General features: G+C 30.0%; 1 protein-coding gene across 1 annotated transcript in view; it reads right to left on the reverse strand.

Annotated features, from left to right (window-relative positions):
- The window catches only part of LOC142318963 (carboxylic ester hydrolase-like), a 40,929-nt gene extending 31,259 nt beyond the window's left edge, over positions 1-9,670 (reverse strand). The window contains exons 1-2 of the mRNA XM_075355678.1: positions 9,408-9,670; positions 3,739-3,888 (exon numbers count right to left, since the gene is read on the reverse strand). Coding sequence (XP_075211793.1) covers positions 3,739-3,888; positions 9,408-9,620 — 363 coding nt within the window. The 5' untranslated portion in view covers positions 9,621-9,670. The remainder of the gene's footprint in view (positions 1-3,738; positions 3,889-9,407) is intronic.
- Between the last annotated feature and the right edge of the window lie 4,975 nt (positions 9,671-14,645).

Consider the following 14,645-nt stretch of genomic DNA (forward strand, 5'->3'; position numbering starts at 1 on the left):
CCACAGATGGATAACATAGTGCACCACATTTTTTCTGTTTCAACTGTTTTCACCAGTACACTGAATTCACCCACTTTGTTTACAGTTGTGTTCCGCAGCATTTCCAAAAGAGACAGGTGTTTCATCGGCATTTCCAATCTGAGATCTGAGGTTACTGATTTTTTCCTCTTTCACGTAGTATGTATAGTTGAAACTCCAAAACTTTGTTAGTATATTCTACTGGTAGTCGTTGGCACAAAGAAGTTGTCCGCCTCAAAGTGAATTCCTTTCTTCTCATTAATCGCACCACCCACCCACACAACTGGCTTTAAAGTCACTCGCATTTCCATGGTGTTTTGCTAATTCGTGCCCTTTCATTTGTATCACTTTGCAGGTCACTAAACAGCACTCTCTTCTCTTCCCTTAGACCCACTCTATCACTGTATCATCGATTGCAGGATGGCATCCTTTTTTAGGGCCAAGAAAAGATCGAGTTCCCTTTTTTGTACCTTTAGGTTTATTCTGATTTCTTCAGTAACAAATCATGTTTGGTTGTATGTAATATTCTTGACCATTTTTGTAATATTTGACCATTTATGTAATATTCTTGACCATTTTGCTCATACACCATTTTTTTCAGCGAATTCCAAAACATCTAACTTAAACCCTTCAGTGAAACTTTTCCATGAATTCATTTTACCAGTAACACAGAGAAAATACATGAGAAACTCTTATTTTACCAGTAAAAAGAAAGAAGATGATGAAGCTGCTGCTATATGAAGGTCAATGTCTCACCCCCTTCCCCTTCCACCAAATACCATAGCATTGTTTTGTAAACATCTGAAAGGGTAAAATTTGTCCTTAGCCAACAACTAACTGTATGTATAGTAACAAAAAAATTCCTGAAAAAGTGTTTTTCTAGGAATTAGAGCCTGTCAAACTGACAGATATAACATTCGCAAATTTTTTTTTTCTAAAATTTGCCCATAAAGCTTGGAGGCTTTTACAATCAAGGTCTTAATTTTGAATAAACATGGCATATTGTATTCACTACAAAAAATTCTTTGGAATATATATTTTAAACTTAATTCTTGATTTACTGATGTTATATATTTAGTGAAGCTTATCAATAGAAAGTTCACTGTTCAATAAATTCTTGCAGATATTTTCTGTTTGTAGTGCAATTCCCCTCCTTAGACTTAAAGCTGACTTAATTTCCAACTCTTATTTCTTCAATTTCCTTTAATAATTTTCAGATATTATTAAGTCAAGATGGCTTCATGAGTGTCAACTGAAGATAAAAATGTTCACAAACATAAATTGATGAACTGTTCTTTGTTCAAAGACAATATTTTACATGAAATGAATGCGGCTTGTTTTTCACTTCTTGGTTAGAGTTGTAAGGCCTTCAATGTTTTACATTAGCTATATCAATCCAACCAGTAATTTTATAGTCTTGAGAAGTTTTATTTGTATGAGAATAAATTTTATTTTCAATAAAAAGAGCATTATTTTGTTAGAACCTGAAGGAGGAATAATTTTTATTTTGCAGTTTTACTAGGAAAATGTATATCTGCAAACATTTTATGAATCTCTTGAGAAGCACTTTTCAAAAGAATTCCTTCCCTACTATCTTTCATTTTTTATAAAAAAAAAAATATTTTTGTAAAATACTAAGCATGCTGAGTGTTAGCCTTGCAAACAATCAACAATAACCTGGTTAAAATGAAAGATAAATTACAAATTATACCTTTCATAAGATTTCATGCTTAGCAAAAGAAAAATTATTAGTGAAAGTGTATATTTTTGCTTGAATGCTACATGCTGCTTATTTAGTAATGAGGGAAATGTAGGTTATAGTGGGTATTGTTCAACATATTTTCAGAAAAGCATAAATTTAAATTAAACATGTCTGATTCTTTCCTCTTCCTATTTTTAACAATTATTCAGCTTAGTAGTTACTCATGCTTGGCTATGTTTAGAAAGATCAAAATACAAATATCACTTTACAATTTTTTCTTTAAGTGAACTTGCAGAGTAGCTTAACATGGACTCTGCACGTCTATCATCTGCTAACTCCTGGCTTTGTAAAGATTTTTTTTTATTGGTCAGTGATATGGTATACCTTCTTGGAACTGCCTGTTGTACACTGTACTATCAATTGAATTTTGGTTGCAGTAAGTAAAAAATCACTTCTTTATTTGTATACAGCTATTACACTATAAATCCATTTATTACGACTACTACCACTATCTATAGTTATTGCAGCTACTCATTCAAGATCATTTTACATAACCAAAGCTGCAGAATCAAAAAGAAGCAACATACCATCCCATACTCCATCAAGTTCTTTTATTTTAATACCTACAGAAATATTTCTTTATTTTTTAATTTATTTAACAATGGTAAATCCTTTTTTACATACTGGAGAAGAGAGTGAACTGCTGTTAATCAAATAGTAGTAATGACAACCTGATTGTTTCACGACTACTGTAACATCTCAGAGCATAAAAGGAAACATCACTGAAATTAGCACAAAAAATAAATGTGGAAAGTCATGATAGCAGTAATAATTTTTTTAAATGAATTTTTTTTTTAAGTATTAAAATTTTATTTTAAATATTGTATGATAATTCAATTTTAGATTTGCAATAAATGAATGCAATTTTTCATAATGGTTGATAAAAATAAACATGAAATTGACACATTAAATCAAACATAACTTCCACACAACCAACTAATGATTAGAATTTAATAAACAAATTTAAAAAAACTTTCTTGAGAAGTTCTTTTTCAGTGGATAGATGGAAATTTTAAATGGATGAGTAATTAAAATAAAATTATATCAAAGTTTATAATTAAACAGAAATTTTTCATAATTTATCAAAACTGTATTATTTTATTTAATTACTCTAAACCCTTATATATTCCCCCAGTAACAATGTACTGCCTAAAAATAATGCCATAAAATAACTATAGCAGTAATAACCAGTATTTTTCAACATTTTTCAACAGTATTGGAATCCCAGAAGAAAGGATTTGAAAAGGTTGAAAGATGTAACAAAATAGAATTAATTATAATAATGTGAAAAAGCATAATAAAACAACAAAAGACGTAGTACTAAAAATCTGCACCAAGAATTTTATTTGATATTAATTTTTTTAGAAGATAAATTCACTAATTAAAATTAAAGCAGTCATAGTTCATATTTCATTTTTATAGTGTGTGAAAAATGTGATGCGTGACAAGGATTGAAACTGCTTAAGAGCCTTCTTTTTTTAATTTATGAAGTCTGGAAATATAGAAAAATTTTGAAGCATTATATTCTTTAATCATAAATTTACTAAGTTATTCCGTAAATTTAATATATGTGGATAATACAAATCTTTTCTGAAATATTTTTGGTTTAATCAAAGCAGTAAATTTTAAGGAGTGAAATTCAGAATTTGCCAGTGATTCCACATATAATAGCTGTAATTAGTTTACACATAATATTAACTGTTATGTGTTTTAAATTTATATACGAATCCTGACTTCATTAAATCATTAGATAATCCATTTTATAACCGGTTATCAGTAGTAATTATTTAAGAATATTAAACTACATTTTTATCTAGCAATCATTCATTACCATCCAGCATAGATCTTATGAATATAAGTCAATGTTTTTCACAACTCAATCGTCCAATAGAATGAATGTAGGCTACATTATAAATAAATGAATTAATTTGACATTATCTTTGTTCTTTATTACTTACATCTGGAGTATAGACATTAAGATATAGGCAATCTTCTTCACCTATTACCAAAAACGATTCAAAGTTACTGTACACATTTTTCTGAATACAATCATGTGGTTCTTTTGTACCGTCATATACATCTTCCCATTTTCCAAAAGGTACAGGATCCTGTAAAATGTAAATCTTAATTAATTGTGGGATTCAGAAATTTTGGTAGTTAATAATATCCATTCGTTTGTTTCTGTAGTTGCAAAGGAAATTTTGTTTTAAAGTGGTATTCTTGAACTTGGAATGGATTATAATTTTCAACCAGTTGTGAGGTACTAAAAAAGGTGGAAACCTGTTCGGCATATTGTAGCGGAAAGGTGTGTAGAATAGTTTTATTAAATGGTATTATTAAGAAAATATCAGTTATTAAAAAAAGAAAAAATGTATTGAAAAATAATTTGTTGCTTTAAAAGGGACGTTTAATAATTTTGAAAAGTTGCTCCCATTTAACTCCAGAGAGTTAAATGGGAGTGACTTAAATTTTAAAAAAACTAATTTCATTATCAATAGGATTTTTTAAGGGAATGATTAAAAAAACAAGCGAAACAAATTTAGGAAAAATCTGTGCAATAGTTTACGACATAGATTTAATTAAATGAACACGTAGAAGATTTTTTTAACTCATTCGGATTATTTTCTTAAATGAAGAGATTTCTTTATTGAAAGGGTGTTTTATTTTCAATAAATAGGGTAGAAGATCGTTTGAACGATTTCGGTAATCTATCAAAAATGGCAATAGAAACATAAAAATTCTTTTTCATGCCTCAAAATAAAGCATGCTATATAAAGCCAGAATAATTATTTTGGGGAATATAGGCACATGGATAAGCTTATATAATGCTTATTTTAGTGCGTACAGTTTGTTTGCACTGCATATGCAGAATATTTTACGAAGTTCTCTCGGAACTTTCATAACCTATCGTACTTCTGAAAATAATGGAAAAACTTCATATAAACATATGTACTAAAATGCTTCGTTTGCGAGTTACGGATAGTGAAAAATTTCGCTCTGATTTCCATGGTGAAATGAGGTCGTACTGAAAATTTTAGGACGTTAATTAAGGAGCAGAATTGGTTACTTCGTATGGTCTTTCAGCTGAAAAATCGAATAAAATAGTTCCCAGAATCCTATCTGCTGTATCTTTTGAGAAATCGGGGGTGAAAACCAATAAATTGGGGTAAAAAATCCTGATTTTATGTTTGACGTACAATAACTTTGTTAAATGGTAATAAAAGCGCAAAACAAAATATTGCAAGAAAAGTTGAATAAAACAAAGAAACGTTATAAAAATTCGAATTTTATTTAACAGTACAGTAAAACCGAAGTCCACTATACGTATCACTTTATGAGAAATATTCAAAAATGAGCCATTTCAACACATTTCTTGGCATGCTTCTGTACTGCATTTGTTACATTTTTTTAGTTATTCAGGGCTGTCCGTAATTAGCTCAGCCGCATTCATAATGCGGAAAATTAATTCCTCATGAGAATGTATTTTTGTTTTGCACACACTATTTTTCATCCATCCCTAGACATAAAAATCTAAAGTTGTTAGATCATACTTAAGACCATACGAAATAACCAATTCTGCTCCTTAATTAACGTCCTAAAAATTTCAGTACGATCTCATTTTACCAGGGCAAAAATCCGAGCGAAATTTTTCACTAGCCGTAACTCGTAAACGAAGCATTTTAGAATATGTTTATCTGATTTTTTCAATTATTTTCACGAGTAGAATAGATAGAAAGTTCCGGGAGAACTTCGTGATACATTCTGTACTATAAACCAAAACTTAACATCAGTCTTTGCTTTGACATCTAAAATACTTTAAATATATAAAGTATATTATTATTCAATAGTTTTGTATATAACACTGAAATATTAAAATACCGTAACAGTTCTGTTATTATGAAAAAAAAACACTGAAATTAATTTACATAATGTATTTCACCATCATTCTTTTGAATAATGGTAACAGTCTCGAAGAACTTGGACGGAATAGCGATTATGTAGTATTACATAATATTAAATATTGTGAATTATTTCTTTACTAACTTTATATTACACTTTAGATAAAATCGGTAGTAGGCTTATAGGCCTATACGAAGATACTTCCTGCGAAGGTTTTCCAGGTTTAAAATTCTTCGTTATCTGCGATATTTTTTTCCATTCTGATGGGTTGTGAGTTGTTTTAAGGATTGCATTAAATAGTTCCTGTATTTAAGAAATAGCTCTACACGATCATCAGTTCGGCTTTAGAGGTGGTCATTCAACAGTGGAACAAGCTCATAGATTTACTAATGTTATCGTCAGGTGTCAAGAAGATAAAAGGTACTGTTCAGCGGCCTTTTTGGACGTAGAACAAGCGTTTGACAAAGTTTGTTTGCCTGGTCTTCTTTCAAATTAAAATCGTGCCTGCCTCAACCTTATTATTTAATCCTATGCAGATATCTGGATAATCGCTTCTCATGAGTTAATTATGATCAAGAGATGCCTAATCAATCCAGACAGTCATCATATGCAGATGACACGGAAATCTTGGCAGTTGACAATAGCCCAAATATAGCCTCAGAGAAATTACAATCTGCACTGGATACTATCAGCGTTTGGCTGCATAATGAAGAATAAAGGTAAATTTGAATAGGTCCAGTCGCATAACATTTACGATGGGAAGAAAAGATTGCCCTGAAGTTTATTTAAATGGTGTCAGAATACCATATGCCAGTAACATAAGGTACCTGGGCTTTTACCTTGATCATCGTTTAACTTGGAGAGAACGTGTTAGGAAGAAAAGGAAGTTGCTTGACATTAAGTTTAAAAAGGATGTACTTGATATTGGGTAAGGGATCTCAACTTTCTTTATCCAGTAAGATTCTACTTTACAGGGCTTTCTTGAAGCCGATATGAACTTACAGAATTGAATCTGGTTCATTACCAGTAACAGCAATGTGGACATCATTCAACGGTTCCAGAATAAAATACTACAAAACATAACCCAAGCCCCATGGTTCACAAGGAATACTGAATTCCACGATTAAATAGGCATTCCATATGTTCAAGAAAAAGTTGAGATATGTGTCAAGGTTGTGAAGCATGTTAATCATCTAGCTTTGCATTTACTTGACAATGTTAGGAGGCTGAAAAGACTCCATGTGCTTGATCTGACTGATGGACAGTTATGATGATTCGGTTTGTTGGAGATAACACTTTGTAATTATTTTTGTTTTGTGTTATTCATTTTTATGAATGTTTACATATTATTTACCTTTGGTTGTTCTATTTAAAACTAATGTTTTATTTACATATCCGACTTCATTAACGGTGTGAAGATATTTAATTATATTCAAAGACTACCAAATATTATGTTATTTCATATTTACTAGCATTTATTCATAGTAATTATCATGTGTTTATTCATGTTAATTGTTTTTTGTATTCGTTGTGGATTATTGTTGGATTTTCAACTGATAGTCTGCCGTACAACTTACTTATAGCTTTAATATAGAAGCTGATTGTAAATAAACGAATTCAGCAAAAAAAAACAAAAACCAAAATACAAAACTATATATTTTACTAATAGTTATTAATTATAGTAAAAGTAATTAATGCGTGCTTCATTTAAAATAATTTTATCTTGTAATTGTTAGCTTATTTATAATACATAATCATTTGCTTAATATATAAAAATGTATAATACATTTAAAGAGAAGTATTAATAATAATAATAATAATAATAGTTAATAGTGCATTACCAATAAATAAATAAATCATTTATTCTCATCAGTACATAATTAATACATTGCATTAATCACAACATTGTAACATAAATTATTAGGTAAAAATGTGATTAAAGTCAATAATTTTTTTTTTTTTTTAAATATTCCTAATGCATATATTGCAATCTGTTCAACTAGTGAACAATAACCAATGAGATGAGGATGATATGTATGACATGTGGATGAGGCTTGTACTGACTCAGGCCAACCATTCCTGAGACATTGGTGGCTGGTGGTTAATTGAATCCCAGCCACCAAAGTATACAGATATCAACTGTCTATTACTCAAATCTTTATAAAAGTAACTAACTTTTATCACAATTTGAACCTCAAAAACTTACTTGGAAAATCAACTGTTGATCGACAACGACAAGTTAACCACTAGACCAGTCCAATGAGTTATATTAATTATTTAAAATAAATGAAACAGTATGGAGAAAATACATTATATGAAATTATTAAATACAAAAAATAACTACAAAATAATTCATATTTTAGAAGACGTGATTGAAAATGATTTTGAGCATATATTTATGTACATGTAAATAAAGCCCTTTCTCAACAGCTGAAGGATTGTATTGAGTTATTCTATAAAACAGTTCTACTGTATGGTTTGCTATAGTTGAATATAGTTATTTTTTAATAATTAGTCACTATTCTTTTTAGCAAAGATTGCGCATTCATATAAACATCAACAGAAGGATAAATTAACATATTTAATTTTCTAAGAGCAATGTTTCATCTGAGAAGCACAATCCAACAACTTTATCCATATTTAAAGTTAGATGTTTACAATCCATTCAGTGAATAATTTTTAAACTGCTATCGTAGAATTTTCAATTCCTTTTGTCTTCAGATACAGATACATTCGTGAGTGCCATCTGGGAAGAAGGTTATAGTGATTGGTTAACAACAAAAACATTAAGTAAACCAGTTTAAAACATTAGTAAACCAGTTTGTATAAACTGAATTTATTTAATTATGATTTATAATTACTGATAATCATAATGTTAAATAATCATACAATCTAAGAATCAAACTGCTGATGAACCCATGGGAAGCTCTAATAATCGATAACATAAATCCAAATACTTTTGATAAGTCTATTAGTCATTTAATTAGTTTGAAATAGTATTGCAGCCCATAAAAAACACTTAATATTACTACAATAATGTCAGATGTTTTTAAACAAAACGGGTTAGAAAGTTTGAACACTAATATTTGACAAATTATATTCATTTATAAAAGCTGGAATTTTATCCATAACCCAATGAATTTTTAATGAAACTAATAAAATTTGTTAAAATACAATTAAAATTGTCTGGTTCCCTGATTACAAGCTTGCACACTTTTTGAAATACACTTTTTTATTTAGAAAAAATTCTTTCTTTCTTCTTCTTCATGCAAAGCAACTGGTAGAATTTTTAAATGTTTTTATTAATTATGAGGATGTTAAAGAAAATTAATCATTATAAATAATATATATTGTAAAAAACAGATATAGTAAAGTATTATAATTTTTTGTATAACTTGATGAAGAGTCACTTTTTCTATAAATTAACCCAAAAATTTGTTTATTTTTAACCGCATAGTATTTAAACAGCTTTAATCCGAAAAATGCATAAGTTTAAGTACAATGTAAGTTATAACTTAAAATTTAAAGCTTTTGTTAATAATATTAATAAATAAATAAATGAAACAAATTAATTTAAATAATAATAATAATAAATAATATTTAATTCTTAATTTTGCCTGCATTCCATGAATAGAAATATTATTTTATGACTATACAAAATTTTTATATATAAAAAATGAAAAAAATATTTTAATGAAAAAATGAATTTTTTATACGTTCCACTTACCTTAAATCTTAAATTTTCTACAGGTGGTTTGGCATAAGGTACACCCAGAAAAGCTTGAATATTACGACCATTTAATGTCTGTTTTAAAAAACCTTTAATTTTACCTTGTGGTGTTTTAATTGTTATTTCATAAGATAAAGGTATAAATAATACTAATAAAATGGTAATGATCAATAAAAATACTACATTTAATTTAAAATGAATGTCGAACATATTTATGGTCGGTCATGTGCACAACAGTATTGAGAAAGAAAATATATATTTATTTTAGCATAATCACCTTATTTTATTGATTTCCACTAATAAAAATTTTATTTAATAGGCAGCTACGTCATTATCAGTCAGTATTTTGACCTTTTTTATCATCAGTAATTGCTTATTTTAACCATAGATAATATAACCCAACATTATATTATTATTATTATTATATAATAATTGCTTACAATTAAATAAAAAATAAGAATCCACTTTCTCTATATATGTAACTATGTGAACTAATCCACATTTCCTCATGTTCATACACATACACACATTATTAAGAATTTCAAATTATCACAACTTTTTATCTCCAGAAAAACTTCATTCAAGTTTATAAATTGTTACTAAATCAGCAATTTTATGCAATACTTTAGTACGATTTACTAAATCACATTATTTATAATTATTATAAATAAAAAATTCCAGTAAATTTATAAAATACATAGAATTCACAGTCAAATTAATATATGTCTACAATGATAATTTTGTATTATTTATTTATATTATATAAATCTAATCAACCATCGCTACTTTACCTGATGAAAAATTTCATTATGATTTTGTTGACATCTGCCTAGTCTACAATTGAAAATATTTTTCTTTTTCAGCTGTTGTCAAAATAGAATTCTTCGATGAATTAATTTCCTCAAATTCTTTTTTAGATTAATTAACTTCAGCAGACCTGAAAAATCACATTGTAATGAGGGGTATTAAAAGGTTAGAAAGTTGGTCTAAATGTGTCAAATTGCAAGGTGACCACTTTGAACATTTTTTTTTAGATTTCTGACAAATCTTGTTTTATCTGTCAGGCCGAGAAGTTTCCAGATACATCTCTTAGATCTTAGAGAGCAATTTGTAAAAATTAATGTATGAAGTTCCATTAACCAAAATAAATGATAAATAATTTTAATCTGATTAGCAAGTTTCTTTAAATTCAACCGAATATAGCTTTTGGAAGTTATGAACATAAGTGGCAAATAAATAGCAAATTACTAAAAAAAAAACATACAAGAACATCTTGTTTACAGAGAGCAAACAAGATTAATATTTCTTTACAAAGAGTAATTAGTAACATGAATAAAACCAAAAATAATTTTCTGATATAGTAATACACAGTATATAAACTGCTGTGATTGCATTAAATAAACATTGGATACAAAGAATGCACTTTCACCCACAGATTACAATAATTATATACAGTAACAACACAAAAGAGAATCAAATTTTGCATATTACCTCACAGAAGCATGAAACACTCAAAGCCAAAAACTATGTGTAAATTCAACAGTTTATAAAAAAGTTGTCAAGAAAGTTGTTGTACTTCTGTGGCATCATTACTTTTTCTTATATAGTGGAAAAATAACAGGTTAGTCTAATGGTAAAACTCATCATTACAAAATAGCTGATTTTCAAACTTGAGAGTTAATGTTTAAGTACTTGTAACCCACCGGATGGTCTAGTGGTGAATGTGTCTTCGCAGATCAGCTGATTTTGAAGTCGAGAGTTCCAACATTCAAATCCTAGTAAAGGCAGTAGTTACTTTTATACTGATTTGAATACTAAATCCAGTGTTCTTTGGTGGTTGGGTCTCAATTAACCACACATCTCAGAAATGGTTGACCTGAGACTATACAAGACTTCACTTACACACTCATACATATCATCCTCATACATCCTCTGAAGTAATACTTGATGGTGATTCCCGGAGGCTAAACAGGATAAAAAAGAAAGGTTTAAGTACTTGTAAAGGGAGTTGCTTTTATATGAATTTGAATACTAAACTGTGGATACTGGTGTTCTTTGGTGGTTGGGTTTCAATTAACCATACGATTCAGTAGCGATTGACCTGAGTTTGTTCAAGAGTAGATGACACTGTTCAAGACCTGTACATTTACACCTATATTACTCTACATCTGCAGCTGTCAGGCCTGATAAGTCAGTAGCAGTGATTGCAGTTGCTAATTTAAAAGCACACACCGAAACCCAGCAGTACCTGGAAAACTGGTTGGAGCAATATAATACAGAGTCATTCACGGGAACTGGATGTTTTTAAAATAATCATAAAAAATTGAATATTTAATTTAAAAAAGTTTTGTTAGTACTGAAACACTTGTTAAATCAAAGCATTTGTTACTTACTAATGAACGAAAAATTATGTCCGACAAGTGATGTCCATTTTGGGCAATACATTGTTGTAGCCTTTCACGGTAACTGGCCTCAATTCTTTGCAGCATGTCTACATCAATCTGGGTGACGTGATGACGAATTGCGATCTTTAGGTCCTCCAATGTACGCGGTTTATTGCCGTACACACGCGATTTCAGAAACCCCCACAGAAAAAAATCACAACTACTCAAGTCGGAGACCGAGGGGGCGAAGGAATGTCGCCGAATCTGGAAACGATCCGTCCCGGAAACAAGTTACGGAGAACAGCCATCGTTGCCCTCGCTGTGTGCGCTGTAGCTCCATCCTGCTGGAATAACACATTTTGAAAATCTATTCCCCGGTTTCGTAACTCAGGGATGAAAAACGTATTCAACATCGCAATGTAACGATCAGCTGTAACAGTTACGGAGCGTCATTTTCTTCAAAAAAATATGGTCCAATAACACCGACCTTTCCTATTGCACACCAGACAGTCACCTTTGGGCTATGAAGTGATCTCTCGTAAAGCTGATGTGGGTTTCTTTCTGCCCAATACCGGCAATTCTGTTTGTTGACGAAGCCATTCAGATGAAAATGGGCTTCGTCACTCATTAAAAATAACAAATTTTCATTTTCTTCAAAAATGGTAAGCATTTGTCGACAAAATTGTAATCGTTGCGTGAAATCTTGCTCTTTTAACTGCTGCACGACGGCTATCTTGTAGCTGTCTATCTACACGGCTATCTTGTAGGCGCTGCTGAATGCCTCTGAATAGAGCGGCGTGGGCTTCTGACAATGGCTTCCCATATTCGTTCGATGTTCTCCGGAGTGCTAGCAGTTCATCGGGGACCTGGTGGTTTTTTCTTCAATATTGAACCGCTTGTTCGAAGGTTGTTTACCCATCGCAATATTGTGTTACGAGAAGGGACACTTGCATTACGATGGATATTAAACTGACGGCGGAAATCTCGCTGAACAGCAGTTACGGATTCGTCATTTCGCACAAAACTGTCATACGCGTACAGGCGTTGGTCTAGCGTCCACGGCTCCATCTCAACGACTAAAATGTAAATGCTATGAACAAAGGAAACGTCAGACACCAGCCACGTGCCCCTCCCACCACGAACGCCCGAGTACAACCAACTTCAAAAACATCCCTTATGTGAATGACTCTGTATAATGAAGATATAATATCCCATGAAATAAGTTCAAAAATTTTTTTAAATCTACTTTTTTTTTTTTTTTTTGTTACCCCACCCCCAAAATCACATCCCAAGAAACATTTTTGATCTGTGTACGTTTACTGTGTTAAAAGGAAGAAACAAAAACAGAAGTCCATTGAAAAATGTACAACCAATAAAAATTTTCCTAAAATTTATTTATTTTTTGGAGGTGAGGTGAATTATGATGAAATTTTATTGTAATATTATTACTAGAAATATAAATAAATCAAACATTTTTTAAAAATTCCAAAAATCAACATTTTAAACTTTGGGCTCCACTACTCCCAATATTGCTTTCAAAGTATTTTTTTTGTGGTTGTTTGCACTACTACTATGTCTAGGAAAGCATAAAAAATTTCAATTAAAATATAATAAAATAAAAATATAAAATAATAAATAAAAAGATGATAATTTCTTCAACTTTTGGGGAAGGAAGAAAATTTGGGGAGCAGAATTATTTTAAAAATGATAAAATAACTATGAACGCATGTACTGAACGTAATATAAAGTTGGATTACGTTAGCAAAAATTTGAGATAATTGACCATTAATAAACAACTTACTCCACCGCCTGTTTATATTGATCCCAAACATTTTTTTTTTAACCTCTGAGACCACCATTAGATATCGCTTCAGAGGATGAAATGCTACCACTCGCGGCCTTTCATCATCCTGAGGTTCCAGGTTCAAATCCCAGTCAGGAATGTCATTTTCACACACGCTACAAATCATTCATTTCACCCTCTGACACAGTACCTAACGGTGGTCCCGGAGGTTAAAAAGAAAAAAATTGATCCCAAACATTTACCAACAAATTGCCTCACATATACATATTTCATAAAAATTGGTTTATCCAGTGAAAAGTTATTAAACTTCAACATGCCAACATATGTACAAACATTACCCCCAATTTTTGTTTTTTTGGGTCATTAAACATCGAGAAATGCCCATACTTACATTTTTTAATGATAACAGTACTTTCCTTCTTGCAGCATAACTCTAGAGGTATGATGCCAGGAATGTAAAACCACGATATCAACACAATTAAACATTATAAAATGTACAAACATACTAATTTTGACAAAAACCATTAAATATTCAAACACACAGTTAATAAGTTGAGTATTTTATTCAGTGTTGTTTGGTATATATCAATACAAATTCTTTTAGATTACTTCCTTACATTACGACTAGTACTATTTTCCTCTACAAAACAAACTACTGTTACAACTGGAAAATATATTATATTCTTACGTATCTATGAACAGTAATGCTACAATATGTTTATTCAATACATTTCAGCCCTCTTTATGCTCACTGCATGAAAGTATATGTACATGTATTTCAGAATCAAAAATGCTGATAGTTAAATAAGAACTAACTAAATCTTACACTTACATTACAAAAAGCTTTCATGAAATGATTAGGTATACTGAGAAAATATAATTTACTAATTCATACCATATAAATAATTACATAACATCCTCAGATAGTAAGGAATAATAAAATAAAAAAAAACCACAACTGAGTAGGATCTATTTATTTTTACTGCTCCTAGTATGTTTACAAAAATACTTCTACAATTTTTTTCTTAATTCCATGTAATATTTGTA

The sequence above is a fragment of the Lycorma delicatula genome, chromosome 2 (genome assembly GCF_047948215.1).
Source record: "Lycorma delicatula isolate Av1 chromosome 2, ASM4794821v1, whole genome shotgun sequence".
Classification (NCBI taxonomy): Eukaryota; Metazoa; Arthropoda; class Insecta; order Hemiptera; family Fulgoridae; genus Lycorma; species Lycorma delicatula.